The sequence below is a fragment of the Nycticebus coucang genome, chromosome 16 (assembly GCF_027406575.1).
Source record: "Nycticebus coucang isolate mNycCou1 chromosome 16, mNycCou1.pri, whole genome shotgun sequence".
Classification (NCBI taxonomy): domain Eukaryota; kingdom Metazoa; phylum Chordata; class Mammalia; order Primates; family Lorisidae; genus Nycticebus; species Nycticebus coucang.
This window is the reverse complement of record NC_069795.1, coordinates 76,265,746-76,283,851: the sequence shown is the minus strand read 5'-3', so window position 1 is coordinate 76,283,851 and position 18,106 is coordinate 76,265,746. Positions and strand designations below refer to the sequence as shown.

Genomic DNA, 18,106 nt, shown 5'->3' with positions numbered 1-18,106 from the left:
CCAGAGAGCATAAGATTTTCACGTGGAAATAGGAGCACTGTTTTCCTTCTTCTCCCCTCCCTCCCTTCTTTCTTTTTTTTTTTTTTTTTTTTTTTTTTTTTTGTAGAGACAGAGTTTCACTTTATTGCCCTTGGTAGAGTGCCGTGGCGTCACACAGCTCACAGCAACCTCCAACTCCTGGGCTTAGGCGATTCTCCTGCCTCAGCCTCCCGAGTAGCTGGGACTACAGGCGCCCGCCACAACGCCCGGCTATTTTTTGGTTGCAGTTTGGCCAGGGCTGGGTTTGAACCCGCCACCCTCGGTATATGGGGCCGGCGCCCTGTCACTGAGCCACAGGCGCCGCCCCTTTCTTTTTTTTTTTTAGTGAGAGAAGAGTCTCAAACTGTCGCCCTGACTAGAGTGCCATGATGTCATAGGTCACAGCAACCTCAAACTTGCTCTTGCTCAGGCTGGTTTCAAACTTTCCAGCTCAAGAGATCCTCCCACCTTCGCCCTCCAGGGTGCTAGGATAATAGGAATGAGCCACTGTCCCCAGACCTGTTTATAGAATTTTATTATTATTTTTTCTGTAGAGACAGAGTCTCAGTTTATTTCCCTCTGTAGAGTGCCGTGGCGTCACACGGCTCACAGCAACCTCCAGCTCTTGGGCTTATGTGATTCTCTTGCCTCAGCCTCCCGAGCAGCTGGCACTACAGGCGCCCGCCACAACGCCTGGCTATTTTTTTGTTGTTGCAGTTTGGCTGGGTTTGGGTTTGAACCCACCACCCTCGGAATATGGGGCCGGCGCCCTACTCACTGAGCCACAGGTGCCGCCTGTTTATAGAATTTTAAAATATTTGTTTGGGAAGAGTGATTTTAGGGAAGAAAAGGGTGTAGGAAAATCCCAAGTATTTTCCCTATTTTAGAAGGAAATCAGGGGAAGATCTAGAGACAGATTCTGGGAACAAATTTGTATCTTAAAGGCCTGTACTACATCCCTTCCTGCTGTGAGTGGGAAAGCACTTTATCTTCAGACCTTTTAAGGTGGGGCCCTTTACAGTTATTTGTAAACTTATCTTCTTTCCTGCCTGCAGGTTACTACCAGAGGGAGGAAGAAAGTGTCAACTTTGGGAAGAGCTTAAAAAGTGACCAAGAATTCAATTTTATTTTATTTATCTATTATTATTATTTGAGACAGAGCTTTGAGCTGTCGCCCTGGGTAGAGAGCTCCGGCATCACAGCTCACAGCAAACTCTAACTCCTAGGCTTAAGCGATTCTCTTGCCTCCGCCTCCCGAGTAGCTGGGACTACAGGCACCCACCATAGGGCTTGGCTGTTTTTTGGTTGTAGTTGTCATTGTTGTTTGGTGGGCCCAGGCTGGATTCGAACCTGCCAGCTCAGGTACATGTGGCTGGCTCCTTAGTCTTTGAGCCATAGGCGCCGAGCCTTTTTTTTTTTTTTTTTTTTTGTAGAGAGACAGTCTCACTTTATAGCCCTCAGTAGAGTGCCATGGCGTCACACAGCGTACAGCAACCTACAACTCCTGGGCTCAGGCAATTCTCTTGCCTCAGCCTCCCAAGTAACTGGGACTATAGGCGCCCACCATAACGCCGGGCTATTTTTTTTTTTTTTTTTTGTGGTTTTTGGTCAGGGCTGGGTTTGAACCCACCACCTCCGGCATATGGGACCAGTACCCTACTCCTTGAGCCACAGGCACCGCCCAGCGCCGGGCTATTTTTTGTTGCAGTTTGGCTGGGGTCAGGTTTGAACTCACCACCCTTGGTATATGGGGCTGGGGGCGGCGCCTGTGGCTCAGTCGGTAAGGCGCTGGCCCCATATACCGAGGGTGGCAGGTTCAAACCTGGCCCCGGCCAAACTGCAAAACCAAAAAATAGCAGGGTGTTGTGGCGGGCGCCTGTAGTCCCAGCTACTTGGGAGGCTGAGGCAAGAGAATCGCTTAAGCCCAGGAGTTGGAGGTTGCTGTGAGCTGTGTGAGGCCATGGCACTCTACCGAGGGCCATGAAGTGAGACTCTGTCTCCACAAAAAAAAAAAAAAAAAAAAAAAAAGGTATATGGGGCTGGAACCCTTCCCATTGAGCCACAGGTACTGTCCCCTATTACTTTTTTTTTGGTTTTTGGCCAGGGCTAGGTTTGAACCCGCCACCTCTGGCATATGGGACGGGTGCCCTACTCCTTGAGCCACAGGCGCCGCCCCCCTATTACTTTTTTTGAGACAGTCTCACTTTCTTGCCCTTGACAGAGTGCTGTTGCATCACAGCTCACAGAAACCTCAAACTCTTGGGCTCAAGCGATTCTCTTTTTCTTTTTTTGAGACAGAGCCTCAAGCTGTTTCCCCTGAGTAGAGTGATATAACATCACAGCTCACAGCAACCTCCAACTCTTGGGCTCAAGCGATTCTCCTGCCAAGTGGCTGGGACTACAGGCACCCGCCACAACGCCTGGCTATTTTTTGGTTGTAGCCGTCATTGTTGTTTGGCAGGCCCGGGCTGGATTCGAAACCATCAGCTCAGGTGTATGTGGCTGGCACCTTAGCCGCTTGAGCCACAGGCGCCGAGCTCTCCCGCGATTCTCTTGCCTCAGCCTGCTGAGTAGCTGGGACTACAGGCTCCGGCCACAACGCCTGACTATTTTTAGAGGCCAAGTCTGGCTCTGGCTCAGGCTGGTGCCAAACCTGTGAGCTGAGGGCAATCCACACGCCTTGGCCTCCCATCGTGCTAGGATTACCAGTGTGAGCCACAGCACCCGGCCTAATTTTTTTTTGTTATGCATTACACAATCCTAGCACAACAATAATGGCAAGGAAAATAAAAGTTAAATCTATAATCTTGTCACCCTATTAAATCACTTGCTTCTATTTTCCCTTTTATTCCCTCAGGCATTAAACATTACGTATGTAAATCTGATAGTCTTGGTTGAAGTTTGTATACATTATCAATACAAATTTGCATTTTGCTTTTTTTTATTAAATTATAGCTGTGTACATTAATGGAATCATGGAGTACAATTTGCTGGTTTTATATACAACTTGAAATATTTTCGTCATACTGGTGAACATAGCCTTCACGGCATTTTCTTAGTTATTGAGTTACATTTTGCTTTTGTTTCTTTTTCTTTTTTGCTAAAATATTTCTGAGGCTGCAAAACGTACGCGCACAGTATGGCTTGGCCGCTATCTAATAACAGTCCACCCCGGGAATTCACTTTAAGGAATTATTTAAATGTTAAGTATTCAACATTTAGATATCAATGCTAACCCATTTGACGTTGCACAGCAGGGAACGGAGGTCGTTCAAGGTTAGGCCGAGGGCTCCAGGCTGTCAATGCAAAGGAGGGTACCAAAGCAGAGGTCGGTTTACCAACCGCGTAACTCTCCCAGCCACCTGCTATCTTGGCGCCTTTTCTCTGCGATCCCACCCCGCCCCGCGCGGCCTCAGTGGCGGGCCAAGGCCGAGTGCGCTTGCACCCTTCGCCCCAGGCGTCCTCATAGTTGGTACACCTCTTTAGGTGTACGTGCTGCAGGAAGTGACGCAAGCCCTGAAGGGGAGTCGGGAGGGGGCGGGACCAGACTATAAACTGCCGGTTGGGGGCGACCATCCCCCGAGAGAGCGTCGGGATCGCGCTCGGTGGCCTGTGCAGTGGCGGACTGAGGGAGTGGTCGGGTGAGTGACATGCAGCTACCGGAGCTCAAAGTCCTCCCCACAGCGTGCGCGGCGGATGGATTGTTCACCCCGGTGCTGTCCAGCAGCCTTTGAAACTGCAGGGGTGGCGGGGAGGCTGCTGCGGCTCGAGGGTGAGGCGGCGCGCGGGATGGAAGCAGGCCAGCGAGCCTGTGGGGAAGGTGCTGCGGCCGCGCGAATAGCGGTCTTGCAGGTGAAGGGGTTGGAGCTGGGGTAAGAAGAGGCACGTCCCTTCCCTACCCTTACCTTTTTGTGCCCTTCTCGGTCGCGGAGCGTGGAATGGTTTCTCTAGTAGGGCTCTCTGTGCGAAATGAGATGTACCCCGCTGTCGCTCTTCGCCTGGCCATTTTCGGCTCTTCTTGTCGCCGGCGATCTCTGTTCCTCACTAGCTCGCCCTTGAAAGCCCCTGGCCCATATCGGCTGCGAGATTGAGATCGCTGGTGCAGCGGCGCTGCGGCAGCACCCGCCTGCGGCGCCGCGAGCACGTGGCTGTACCAGGAAGTCGCTCTAAGGAACGACTGTCGGGGTCCATGGGTGACCTTGAATTTGGTAACCATTCTCTTCGATGTCCGGGCGGGGCCTGGCCTCACCGCTGAAAGGACAAAGCTGACCTCCATTCAGTTATGAGCGTGTTACGGACATTTAGATGAGGATTTCTGTAAAGGGTACACTTGATCTCCAGTACAACCATATTCTTACTAGGCTCTGCCTGTGGGCCTTGTGTATTCTGTTTTTCCAGAGCAGAATCCAACTGAACGCTGCAGGTTTTCACGTTAAGAATTGTGTTAGCAGTCCCTACTACAAGAGGGCTGCCATTAGAATTAAGGCTTATTAGTAAAAGATACAGTATTTGGAAGTTAGCGGTATAGTGAAACAGTGAAAGGGTTGTGCGGTATTGATGAGCACGATAGATGCCAGCGTATCGCTTCTGTTGGACAGTTCCAGTTTTTTTTTTTTTTTTTTTTTTGTAGAGACAGAGTCTCACTGTACCGCCCTTGCGTAGAGTGCCATGACTTCACACGGCTCAGCAACCTCCAACTCCTGGGCCTACACGATTCTCTTGCCTCAGCCTCCCAAGCAGTTGGGACTACAGGCGCCCACCACAACACCCGGCTATTTTTTTGTTGCAGTTTGGCCGGGGCTGGATTTGAACCTGCCACCCTCGGCATATGGGGCCGGTGCCCTACTCACTGAGCCACAGGCACCGCCCAGACAGTTCCAGTTTTTAAGGATAGGAAAATATTTTGTGATTTAGTTATTTCGGTTTACACATTTCAGTTTAAACTCTGCCCACTTTGTAGTGACATTGGATACCTTAATTTAGCCAGGGCATGTGATTGCTGCTTTTTTTTTTTTTTTTTTGTAAGGTTAAAGTAGGAACTAATTGTGCTGTTGCAGAAGTACGCATCTGGCTACCTGATAGCTTTAAGCTTGGAATACTAGATGCTTGATTCAATTGTCTCTGAACTGGAGAATTTGATCTTATTGATAAAGACATTTATGCAGGTTTCCACAAGTTATCCACTATAAAAACTAGGCTTAGATGCCATAAAGTACTTGTGGGCCCTGCTGCCCCCCTCAATTTTGGATTGTAAGGTGTTTCACAAAAAAAATAATTTAATAATTGTCATTGATATTGGAGGGTACCCTTTAAATATTCTTCCATGGCACCTGTAGTCCCAGCTACTTGGTGGCTGAGGCAAGGGGATCTCTTGAGCCCAAGATTTTGAGGTTGCTGTGAGCTATGATGACACCAGGGCACTCTATCCAGGGCAACAGAGTGAGACTGTCCCCCCAATTCTTTTCCATGAGATGTTTTTGTTAAGTAATGGTGGCTGTGAACCTAGCGTTTTGTAAGTTAAATTTTTATAAATAGTTTATCAGGTCATTGTTGATTGTTATTATCTCATAGCAAATTACACCAAGTTTTGTGGACTAATACAACACATTCTTATGTTACACATTCTATGGGTCAGTAAACTAGGCACAGTTTAGCTGGTTGCCTCTAACTCAGTGTCTTTCACAAGGCTGAAACCGAAGTAAACCAGGGCTGTCTTTTTTTGAGACAGTCCCCATTATGTCGCCATCACAGCTCAAAGCAACCTCAGTTTCTTGCCTCAGCCTCCAAGTAGATGGGACTGTAGGCACCGGCCATAATGCCCAGCTATTTTCTTTCTTTCTTTATTTTTTTATAGAGACAGGATTTTTTTTTTTTTTAAGAGATTAGGGTTTCCTCTTGCTCAGGCTAGTGTTGAACGCCTGAGCTCTAGCAATCCACTGGCCTCATCCACCCAATTGCTCAGATTACAGGTGTGAGCCACTGCCCCTGCCCCAGGGCTGTAGTCATTTTAACAGTTGCCTTAGGGAAGTTCCACTGTCAGCTGGCCTCAGGTTCTTGCCTGCCATTTAGCAGGAGACATCCTTGTTGTATAGACTTATTCTCAGCATTGATGCTTGCTTCCCTCAAAACAAGAATGGATAGAGCAAGAGAGCAGCCTAGCCTGTGCTGAAGATTATTGGATAGGGAAGGTCTGTGTGGCTAACTCTGCCCTCAAGCAAGGTGTTTATTTGCCTCTGATAGTGTTTACCTATAATGGAGCAAAGTTCCCCGCTAACCCTTAATAAAACAATGAAAGAAAGCTACTTTATTTTATTTTATTTTTTTTTAGAGACAGTCTCACTTTATCACCCTCGGTAGAGTACCGTGGCATCAGAGCTCACAGCAACCTCCAATTCCTGGGCTTAGGTGATTCTCTTGCCTCAGCCTCCCGAGTACCTGGGACTACAGGCGCCTGCCACAATGCCCGGCTATTTTTTCTTGCAGTTTAGTTGGGGCCAGGTTTGAACCCACCACCCTCGGTATATGGGGCTGGTGCCCTCACTGAGCCACAGGCACCACCCAGTTTTTTCTTTTTTTAAAATTTCAGATTAATAGCCGGGCGTTGTGGCGGGCGCCTGTAGTCCCAGCTGCTCGGGAGGCTGAGGCAAGAGAATCGCTGAAGCCCAGGAGTTGGAGGTTGCTGTGAGCTGTGTGATGCCACAGCACTCTACTGAGGGCTATAAAGTGAGACTGTCTCTACAAAAAAAAAAAATAATAATAAAATAAAATTTCAGATTAATATTAGGGCACAGACGATTAGGTTACCATGTTTTCCTTTGTTAGGCAAGGGTCCGTATTTAGGTGTGCCGTTATATATATATATATACACATATATACATATACACCCTTAACCATTTGCCCAGTCTTTCCCCCTTTCCTTCATTCTTCCTCTTCCTTCCCTCAACTTGAATTGAGTTTCTCTTGTGGGCATGTATTGGTTCATTTACTGGCTTCATATTAGTACCGAATACATCGGATATTTGCTGTTCCATTCTTTTTTTTTTTTTGTAGAGACAGAGTCTCACTGTACGGCCCTCGGGTTAGAGTGCTGTGGTGTCATACGGCTCACAGCAACCTCCAGCTCTCGGGCTTAAGCGATTCTCTTGCCTCAGCCTCCCAAGTAGCTGGGACTACAGGCGCCCGCCACAACGCCCAGCTATTTTTTTTGGTTGCAATTCAGCCGGGGCAGGGTTTGAACCCGCCACCCTCGGTATATGGGGCCGGTTCCTTACCGACTGAGCACAGGCGCCGCCCTAAGCAATTTTCTTGACTTAGTCTCCCAAGTAGCTAGAACTATAGGCACCTGCCACAATGCCAGGCTATTTTTAAAGACAGTCTTGCTCTCGCTCAGGCAATCCACCTGCCTCGACCTCCCAGAGTGCTGGGATTACAGGCGTGAGTCACTGTGCCCAACCTGACTTGATTTCTGTTATGTTTTAGTCTAAATTTGGGTCTGGGAATTGACAGATTACATGTTGTCTTAGCAAAATGCTACTTGGATTTTAGTTAGAGATACCAATAATTACATGTTCTATTAATATCTATGTTTTTAGATCATAGATTTAAGTATATTATCACTTCAGCCTTAAAATTAACTTAAAACTGGAAAACGTGAGCATTGGCCGGTTCAGATGAGTTAAACTTGTAAGCTGGGTTAAACTTGTAAGCTGCTTTTTCCTAGAAAAGGGTGATTCAAATTGGTTCAGGGTGGGGCCTCTCAGTCTGGCTGTAGCGATTGGGTTTGTACTGTTCCGGTGCAGGGGTAATGATTAACCCTTTGTACCAGAAGGGGCAAGAGATTGTGCTTCCAAGAATGTGATCTACTCATATTGGCTGTGGTCCTTAAAGGTTAGGGAGTTATTTTTATTTATTTATTTTATTATTATTTTTTGAGACAGAGTCTCAAACTGTTGCCCTGGGTAGAGTGCCGTGACATCACAGTTCACAGCAACCTCCAGCTCCTGGGCTCAAGCAATTCTCTTGCCTCCGCCTCCCAAGTAACTGGGACCACAGGTGCCCTCCACAATGCCCGGCTATTATTTTTGGTTGTAGTTGTCATTGTTGTTTAGCAGGCCCCAGCCAGGCTCGAACTCACCAGCCTCAGTGTATATGACCGGTGCCCTACTCACTGAGCTACGGGTGCTGCGCCTTATTTTTATATTTATTTATTTATTTATTTATTTTTGGAGAGACAGAGTCTCACTGTACTGCCCTCAGGTAGAGTGCCATGACTTCACACGGCTCACAGCAACCTCTAACTCTTGGGCTTACGCGATTCTCTTGCCTCAGCCTCCCAAGCAGCTGGGACTACAGCTTATTTTTATTTTTTAAATTTGATGGTTTAAAGTGATAGTTTCCTTCGACTGGGCTTGAGTGTGCTGGCATCATCATAGCTCACAGCAACCTCAAACTCTTGGGCTCAAAACGATCCTCTTATCTCAGCCTCTGAGTAGTTGAGGCTACAGACAGCTACCAAACTCCTGACTTCTTGCTCAGGTTGGTCTGGCATTCCTGCTCTCAATCTCAAGCAGATCTACCTGACTTGGCCTCCCAGCAAGCTAGGATTACAGGCATGAGCTTCAGTGAAGGTTTTTTTTTTTTTTTTTTAATTTTGAGACAGAACCTCAAGCTGTCATCCTGGGTAGAGTGCTGTAGCATCATAGCTCATAGCAAACTCCAACTCCTGGGCTTAAGTGATTCTCTTGCCTCAGCCTCCCAAGTAGCTAGGACTAGAGGCGCCCGCCACAACACCTGGCTAATTTTTGGTTGCAGTTGTCATTGTTGTTTGGCAGGCCCAGGCTGGATTTGAACCCGCCAGCTCTGGTGTATGTGGCTGGCGCCTTAGCCACTTGAGCTACAGGCGCCAAGCCTTCAGTGAAAGTTTTAAAGGTTGTTGATTACAGAGGTGTATTTGAAAGTTGAGGTTAATTTCACAATTTTTTATAATGCAGTTACACTTTGAACTTCATTTTTATTTATTTTTATTTTTTTGAGATAGAGTTACACTTTGTTGCCCTTGGTAGAGTGCCATGATGTCACAGCTTACAGAAACCTCAAACTCTTTAATTCTTTTTTTTTGGTTTTTGGCCAGGGTGGGTTTGAACCCGCCACCTCCGGCGTATGGGACCGGCGCCCTACTCACTGAGCTACAGGTGCCACCCAGGAACCTCAAACTCTTTGGCTCAAGCTATTCTCTTCTTCTTTTTTTTTTCTGAGACAGAACCTCAAGCTGTCCCCCTGGATAGAGTGCTGTGGCATCACAGCTCACAGCAACCTCTAACTCCTGTGCTTGAGTGATTCTTCATCTGCCTCCCAAGTAGCTGTGCAGGCGTCTGCCACAATGCCGGGCTATTTTTGGTTGCAGTCATCATTGTTAGGCGGACCTGGGCTGGATCAAACCCACCAATTCAGGTGTATGTGGCTGGTGCCTTAGTCGCTTGAGCCATAGGCCCTGAGCCAAGCTCAAGCTAATCTCTTGCCTCAGCCTCTGGAACTACAGCGTGGGCACTACAGGTGCCCACCACAACGCCCCACTAATTTTTAGAGACGGGATCTCACTCTTTCTCATGCTGGTCTTGAACTCTTGAGCTCAGGCAATCCCACCACTTAGGCCTTTTAGAGTGCTAGGATTATAGGTGTGAGCCACTGTGCCCACCAGAACTTCATTTTTATATTACTAGTTTTCAGCTTTAAACAAATCAATCTCTTATGGAGTGCCTGGTTTTGACTTAATTCTGTTTCAGTTTGTGGGTTTTTGTCAGGTGAGAGTCTATTGTCATTTTCTTTTTGTTGTTTTTTAACTACGAAATTGCTTAGATCCGCCTATAAGGGATGACATCCTAACTAGTTTTCCCCACGTTTTGTTTTTGAAAAATTTCAAGTTTGAAGGGAAAATTGAAATAGTACAGTAACTATCCCCGTGTACCCTTTACATAGATTCACCAACTATTAACAATTTGCCATATTTGCTTTATTCTTTATTTTTTTGAAGAGAGAGTCTGACTTTATCGCCCTCGGCAGAGTGCCATGGCGTCACACAGCTCACAGCAACCTCCAACTCCTGATTCTCTTGCCTCAGCCTCCTGAGTAGCTGGGACTAAGGCACCCGCCACAATGCCCAGCTATTTTTTGTTGCAGTTTGACCAGGGCAGGGCTTGAACCCACCACCCTCGGTATATGGGGTGATGTATACCAAGGGTGACATACCTAGGGTGACAGCTTGAGGCTCTGTCTCAAAAAAATAAATAAATAAATAAAAATACCATTATTACACTATCTAACATTGATATAATAACAGTATCCAGTACTCACTCTACATTCAGATTTGTCTCAGTAATGGATTTCATAGCTGTCATCATTGCTACCTTTCCTCATCTCAATTCAGGATCCAATTGAGGATCAACCTAAATTTAATTGTCATGTAAACGTATTTTGGCACAAAATTTTTGCCAGAAAGACCATAATTTAAAAGTAAATTTGGTATATAATCGATATAGTTTGGTAATGAAACACCACTAGTAATCTGATACAGTGATAAATTTTTTTTTTTTTTTAATTCTCTATTCCATTACTAGGTTTTTCTGTGTGGCAGCTTGGAAGGATGGCTCAAGCAAGATCAGCATTCTCTAACTTGGTAAGATATTTTCAGTTTTATTTCTGTGACTGCAAGAATATGAAGTTTATGCACATGACTTTCACCAATAAGCATAAAATAATACCCAAAGCTAGCAGGTACAGGTATTAATTTGCATTTAACTGGTGATCTTGGGCAGCGCCTGTGGCTCAAAGAGTAGGGCACCGGTCCCATATGCTGGAGGTGGTGGGTTCAAACCTAGCCCCGGCCAAAAACCAAAAATAAATAAATAAATAAATAACTGGTGATCTTGACACATAACAGATCTCACAAAGGAAGGGTATGTTTAGACTTGAGTAGGGTTAATTATGGGGAAAAAATAAATATGTATATGTATATTTTTTGTGTTTGTGCGTGCAGTTTTTGGCTGGGGCTGGGTTTGAACCCGCCACCTCCAGCATATGTGGCCGCCACCCTACCCCTTTGAGTCACAGGAGCCGCTCGAATATATATATATATATATATTTTTTTTTTTTTTTTTTGTAGAGACAGAGTCTCACTGTACCGCCTTCGGTAGGAAAATATATATATATTTTTTTAATTTGGAATCATCTTTATTAACATTCAAGTTATGCTTTTTTTTTCTTTTTTTTTTTTTTTTTGAGACAGAGTGTCACTCTCCCCTTGGTAGAGTGCTGTGGCATCACAGCTCCCAGCTCCTTCCAGCTCTTGGGCTTAAGCAATTCTCTTGCCTCAGCCTCCTAAGTAGCTGGGACTGCAGGTGCCCGCCACAAGGCCCAGCTATTTTTGTTGTAGTTGACACTGCTGTTTTAGCTGGCCAGGGCCGGGTTTGAACCCGCTACCCTTGGTATATGGGGCTGGCGCCCTACCAACTGAGCCAGACATGCTGCCCAAGTTATGCTTTTTTTTTTTTTGCAGTTTTGGCTGGGGCTGGGTTTGAACCCACCACCTCCGGCATATGTGGTCGGGGCCCTACTCCTTTGAACCACAGGTGCCGCACTGTGGAAAATATTGTAAGTAGTTCAGGGTAGTTTAGGTGTGATGGAGGGGGACAGTCAAGTAGATAAGATGAACTAAATAAAGCAATGATCAAAATACCTAGTAGGGAAAATACAAAACAAAGACTGTCCCCCTGGGTAGAGTGTGATGGCATCACATAGCTTTCTAGATTCATTTGTAAACTCTGTTGTTACTTTTTATTTTTGTTAGAGACAGAGTCTTACTTTATCGCCCTCAGAGTGCTGTAGTATCACAGCTCACAGCAACCTCGTAACTCCTGGGCTTAGGCAATTCTCTTGCCTCAGCCTCCCAAGTAGCTGGGACTACAGGCGCCTGCCACAACACCCAGCTATTTTTTGGTTGCAGTTCAGCCGGGGCCGGGTTTGAACCCCCATCCTCAGCATATGGGGCCGGCGCCCTACTCACAGAGCCACAGATGCAGCCCAATGCCTGAATATATATATATATATATTTTTTTTTTTTGGACACATTAAAATTTGCTTTAATACTTCTTTGGGGGGAAAAAAAACCACACTTGTAGTGAATGAACAAGAAATATTTTTATGCTATTTGTATCTACCATGCCATGAATTCATAGGGGAAGAGGTTCTAGCAGCTCAGAGAGGCACCTTGCCATTTAATGTGACAAAATGTTGATTGACTTTTAAATTCGTGGGAAATAGGTCCCAGCACCTTGTATCACTGTTACATGGGGACTATTGGTTATCTTGTGTGCCCCTGCTATACACACATTATGCCATGAGCTCATGGGGAATAAATAGGTTCTTGCTTCTAAAAACATGGGTCCACTAGTACTCCTGTGTGCTATGTTATATGCTTATTATGCCGTAGGAATAATTCATAGGGAATGGGTTCCAGGAGCTCAGGCTCCTTTCCGTTAGTTCTCACAAAGTGGGCTTCTCTGGGTGGCGCAGGCTGGCGCTTCAGTTGAACCCAGGTACCTTTCTCTTTGGCTTCCTTCTTTTTCTGATCATTTTCCTTCACATGTTTCAGGAAGCTATCTCAGCTCTTAGAGTGCTTAATATGCTCAATACGAACATTAATCCTCTTTGCGAGGATCTTGCCCTTAACTTGTTTGTTTACAACAATGCCAACAGCATGCTGGGTAACATTGTAGACTCTTCTAGTTTTGCCATGGTAACATTTGTGTGGCATGCCTTTTTGAACAGTACCCATTCCCCTGATGTCTACAATATCACCTTTCTTGTAGATTCGCATATATGTGGCCAAAGGAACAACTCCCATGTTTTCTAAAAGGCCTAGAGAACATGTATCGGGTGCCTCTCCTCTTTCCCTTTGTGTTTGTCATTTTGGTGAATTACTGGAAGATGGTGTCTCCGCTGGATATTTTTTTATAGAGATGAGGTCAATCCACCCACCTCAGCCTCCCAAGTGCCCTGACAAAACTTTTTTGCAGATGTTTCTTTCTTGTCCTTCATAATGGTTGTTTTCTTTTTTTTTTCCAAAAAAAATCTCAGTTTGGTGGAGAACCATTGTCGTATACCCGATTTAGTTTGGCTCGGCAAGTAGATGGCGATAACAGTCATGTGGAGATGAAACTAGCTGTAGATGAAGAAGAAAATGTTGACAATAACATGAGGCCCATTGTCACAAAACCAAAAAGGTTGAATGGAACTATTTGCTATGCAACTATTGCTGTTACCGTCTTTTTTGTGATTGGTAAGTATAGCTATTCAAAACTTAACTGTTCCTTATAACCAAATATGGACAGATATTTTGTACCTTTTCAAGAATCTTTGAAATTTTGTACCATTTTTAAAGTGCCAGTAAGAATACAATCATGACTAAGATTCTATACCTGTTGTTAAATTTAGTCTAGTAGAAGAGAGAAATGAATCATGGCAATATGTGTAAATGTTAATGCTAGAAATAGGCATAGACTATCTGTAGCATAGAAGCTGCATCTAAGATTTTAAGGGCAGCTTCTGGGAAAAAATCTTAGCTATGCTCTGAAGAAGTAATTGTTTGAAATGTTACTATGTAGTTTTTTGGATCAAATGGTTTAAGATATACAAAACTGAGATGTATTATTTACTTTCAGGCTACTTAGTTTGGTTAAAACCAGTATTTTTGGCTGGGTGCAGCGGCTCATAGCTATAATTCCAGCACTTCATAAGACTGAGGTGGATGGGATTCCTTGAGGTCAGAAGTTCAAGAGCAGCCTGGTCAATGTAGCAAGATACCATCTGTTTTTGAGATAGTCTTATTTTGTTCCTTCCATAGAGCACCATAGCTCATAGCAACCTCATTCTCGGGTTCAAGCCATCCTTTTGCCTCAGCCTCTCAAGTAGCTGGGACTACAGGTGTCTACCACAGTGCCAGGCTAGTTTTAGAGATGGGGCTGATGCCAGACTCCTGAGGTTAAGCAGGCTACCTGCTTTGGCCTTCTAGAGTGCTAGGATTATAGGTCAAAGACACCATCTCTACAAACTTTTTTTTTTTTTGTGGTTTTTGGCCGGGTCTGTGTTTGAACCCGCCACCTCCAGCATATGGGACTGGTGCCCTACTCCTTGAGCCACAGGCGCTGCCCTCTACAAACTTTTTTGCAGTTTTTGGCTCAGCCTGGGTTTGAACCCACCACCTCTGGCATATGGGGCTGGTGCCCTACTCCTTTGAGCCACAGCTGCCGCCCTAAATTTTTTTTTTTTTTGTAGAGACAGTCTCACTTTATTGCCCCGGTTAGAGTGCTGTGGCATTACAGCTCACAGCAACCTCCAACTCCTGGGCTTAGACGATTCTCTTGCCTCAGCCTCCTGAGTAGCTGGGACTACAGGCGCCTGCCACAACACCCTGCTATTTTTTTGTTGCAGTTTGGCCAGGGCCAGGTTTGAACCTGCCACGTTCGGTATATGGGGTTGGGGCCCTACTCACTGAGCCATAGGCGCTGCCCTACAAACTTCTTTTTGAGACAGTCTCACTATGTCACCCTCAGTGGAGTGCTATGGCATCATAGCTCACGGTAACCTCTTAACTGTTGGGCTCAAGTGATTCTCTTCCCTCTGTCTCCTGGAGCTCAGATTACAGGTGCCTGTGACAATGCCCAGCTACTATTAGAGATGAGGTCTCGTTCTGGCTCAGGCTGGTCTTAACTGTGGACTCAGACAGTCCATCCACCTCGGCCTCCCAGCATGCTGGGATTACAGGCGTCAGCCATCTTGCCTGGCCTCTACAAAATTTTAAAAATTAATCAGATGTGGTGCACTCCTGTAGTCCTAGCTAGTTGGGAGGCTGAGACAGGATTGATTGAGGCTGTAGTAAGCCATTCTGCAACCATATACACTTCAACAGAATAAGACCGTGTCTTGGGGAAAAAAGTGTTTTCAAGGCTTAGCTGAAAATACCAATTCCTACAGGGTAGGCTATAAATGGAATTCTGTGAATTCATTTCTGAAACCTTTTATCTTTAGGATTTATGGTTGGCTACTTGGGCTATTGTAGACGTGTAGAAAAAAAAGTCGAGTGTGAGAAACTGCCAGTAACAGGGTCTCCAGTGACGGAGGAGTCAAAAGAAGACTTCCCTGGAACATCTAATCGCTTATTTTGGGCAGACCTCAAAGCAAAGTTGTCAGAAAAACTGGATGCCACAGATTTCACCAGCACAATCAAGTAAGCTTGAGCAGCTTCCGAAGTTCAGCTCTATCTAAACAAATACTTATCTGATTATTAGATACAGTGAATCAGTACAAGGGTGACAGTTATGAGGAAAGGCTTTTTACAGTAGGTACATGCTTAGCTAAATGAACGGGAGATCAGAGAAGAATTGAAACTATGCTGGTGGGGGGAAAAAGGAAGAGTGAGGGATTCTCCTTTCCCTTAAATTCACAGGTCCTTGCTATTGTAGCCATCTGGTTCTTTGTAGCTTATTGCTTGCTGTCACTTTCTCTTCTGCTCTGATACTCAATCTTAACCTTTGGTAGTGTTATGCTGGTTGCTGCTTCTATCTACAATGGCATAGTAACCTTCATCTCTAGATCATGAGTAACTTGACTGCCTGATGTGGTTATCTCTTTATATTCCTTGATTTCTTTTTTGTTGTCACATCTGTGTTGGAAAGAGTATTTGATTATTGCTGATTTTCATCCATTAACCCATTCTCTAAGAAATGTCCTTAAGGTTTCTATCCTTAGATCCTTTTTTTGGGGGGGGTTTCACTATTTATTTATGTTCTATATTCCACATCCCTGATTCTCTCCAGTCAGAAATTCTTTGAAACGATGCCATCAGCCTTGGCCAATCTGAGAATGGAATCATCTGATTCACCCATCCTGCGAATGGCCCCACAGATGGCATAGGTTTTAAACTGGCCATTAAATCTTCCAGTAACCTGTGGCGGCGCCTGTGGCTCAGTGAGTAGGGCGCCGGCCCCATAGGCCGAGGGTGGCGGGTTTGGACCCAGCCCCGTCCAAACTGCAACAGAAAAATAGCCGGGCGTTGTGGCGCACGCCTGTAGTCCCAGCTACTCGGGAGGCTGAGACAAGAGAATTGCGTAAGCCCAAGAGTTAGAGGTTGCTGTGAACCGTGTGATGCCATGGCACTCTACCCGAGGGCGGTACAGTGAGACTCTGTCTCTACCAAAAAAAAAAAAAAAAAATCTACCGGTAACCTTGTCAAGCTCAGCCACGTTCATCTGGATGGATGCGTGGTCCTTAGCACCGATGATGCGGTTGCTGGTGGAGCATTTCCTAGGCGCGTACAGGTCCACCAACTTGCCCGCGTCGTTCTGCGTGTCAAGGCCGGACCTGCTGCCACTGAGACGCGTGAAGGCAGAGAGTATCCTTAGATCTTTAATATTTTCCATAGCTGCGCGTCTCTGTAAAGAGCAAATTGATCTTTTTCCATTTACTAACTTTATGGTGTTAAATAATTCTTAGATATTTTTCCTTCCTTCCTTTTCCCTCTCCTTTTCTTCCTCTTCCCTTACCTTCTTTCCTCCTCTCCCTTTTTTCCTACATTGAATGTAAATTTCCCTTTTTACCTCAGATTCCTTCATAAAGTCCTAACCAATCTATCTGCCAAAAAAGGATCCAATGAAAGTGTAATGTATACACACACGCACACACACACCCAAAGGCCTGATATGCTTAGTCTATACAGAAAGAGCTGTGGGAGATCAGAATACGGGGCAGGTTTGGGGTTCAGAATGCTGAAAAGTAGGTGAAAATTGAAGTATATTTTGACTTTAACAGCAGTACTATCATTCATTTTTCTTAGAGCATCTGCTAAAAAGCTACTTAATTCCCCTAAAACTACCCTGAGTAGAGTTATAGTATTAGTATGAGGTTTATTATAGTGGATAAAGAGGTTTTGACAAGTCTGAAGTTAATTACGCTTTTGGGAGCAATTTGTTGGTTTTAAGTTTGTCTCTATCTGGTCAAATCAGAAGTTTTAGGTCACAGTTCATTTATCTTAACTATGAGGGATAATATCCCTCAATGTTACTAAAACAAACTTGTTTGATTGAGGTAAATATTTATTTAATTTAAACTTAAGTTCATTTAAAAAGAGATTTTCCTTCTCTAGGCTCCTGAGTGGAAGTCCCTATTCTTCTCGAGAGGCTGGATCTCAAAAAGATGAAAGTCTTGCATATTATGTCGACAATCAATTCAATAAATTTAAACTTAGCAAAGTCTGGCGTGATGAACATTTTGTTAAGATTCAGGTCAAAGGCAGGTATGTTAAAAGGTAGTAAATATTCCTTATTTTTTATTTATTTATTTTTTTTGAGACAGACCCTCAAGCTATTTCCCTGGGTAGAGTGCCGTGGCATCACGGCTCACAGCAACCTCCAGCTCCTGAGCTTAAGCAATTCTCTTGCCTCGACTTTGAAGTAGCTGGGACCACAGGCACCCACCACAATACCCAGCTATTTCTTGGTTGTAGTTGTCATGTTTTGTTAGGCCTGGGCTGGATTCGAACCCACCAGCTCTGGTATATGTGGCTGGTGCCTTAGTCACTTGAGCTACAGGCGCTAAGACAGAAAGGTAGTAAACTTATTTTATAGAAGTAGCTACTTTCAGATGTGCTAAATATAGCAAAGATTTTCAAACTAATGATCAAGGTTAAGATTTAGTGCTAAATGTATTAAAGCTACTCAGTTATTTTCCTAATAATGGCCTTAGCTTATTTAACTTCGTCTTTTTTAGTAATGCTGAAAACTCCGTGACTGTGACTGATCCAAGTGGTAATGTGATATTTATGATGGATAATCCTGAGGGTTATGTGGCTTATAGTAAGGCTACCACAGTTACTGTAAGTATTGCAAAGCAATGCATGAGATTCTTCTGTTAAATAAGAACTCAAACTCATTATCTTTGCTCTTCTTAGGAATTACTATATGAATTTACTTGTAAAATGGAATTTATCATGAGATTTTTGCTCTGAACTCTACAATGCCATGGTCAGAATAAAATGCAA

General features: G+C 44.8%; 2 protein-coding genes across 5 annotated transcripts in view; one reads left to right on the top strand and one right to left on the bottom strand.

The window, feature by feature from the left end:
- The first annotated feature begins 3,515 nt into the window (after positions 1-3,515).
- Positions 3,516-18,106, top strand: part of TFRC (transferrin receptor) — a 43,413-nt gene continuing 28,822 nt past the window's right edge. Inside the window, exons 1-6 of one of the 4 annotated variants that reach the window (XM_053565378.1) lie at positions 3,516-3,659; positions 10,632-10,690; positions 13,150-13,351; positions 15,100-15,298; positions 17,213-17,362; positions 17,836-17,941. In XM_053565378.1, the coding sequence (XP_053421353.1) occupies positions 10,658-10,690; positions 13,150-13,351; positions 15,100-15,298; positions 17,213-17,362; positions 17,836-17,941 (690 nt within the window). In that variant the 5' untranslated portion in view covers positions 3,516-3,659; positions 10,632-10,657. Of the gene's footprint in view, positions 3,791-3,851; positions 3,891-10,631; positions 10,691-13,149; positions 13,352-15,099; positions 15,299-17,212; positions 17,363-17,835; positions 17,942-18,106 lie in introns of those variants that run through there. The other 3 variants (XM_053565377.1, XM_053565379.1, XM_053565380.1) reach the window with 3 other exon arrangements.
- Positions 15,836-17,105, bottom strand: LOC128567840 (40S ribosomal protein S21-like). Its single transcript, XM_053565393.1, has 2 exons — positions 16,296-17,105; positions 15,836-16,016 (listed from the first exon to the last, which is right to left on the bottom strand). The coding sequence occupies exons 1-2, from the start codon at positions 16,488-16,490 to the stop codon at positions 15,888-15,890; spliced, it is 324 nt and encodes a 107-aa protein (XP_053421368.1). The 5' UTR covers positions 16,491-17,105; the 3' UTR covers positions 15,836-15,887.

What these genes read in the sequence shown, in the direction of transcription:
- LOC128567840 (XM_053565393.1), bottom strand. Translation starts at nt 16,490, where the DNA reads ATGGAAAATATTAAAGATCTAAGGATACTCTCTGCCTTCACGCGTCTC. An exon ending in ACGTGGCTGAGCTTGACAAG is followed by an intron (nt 16,017 to 16,295) that starts GTTACCGGTAGA and finishes GCGCCGCCACAG; the next exon opens with GTTACTGGAAGATTTAATGG.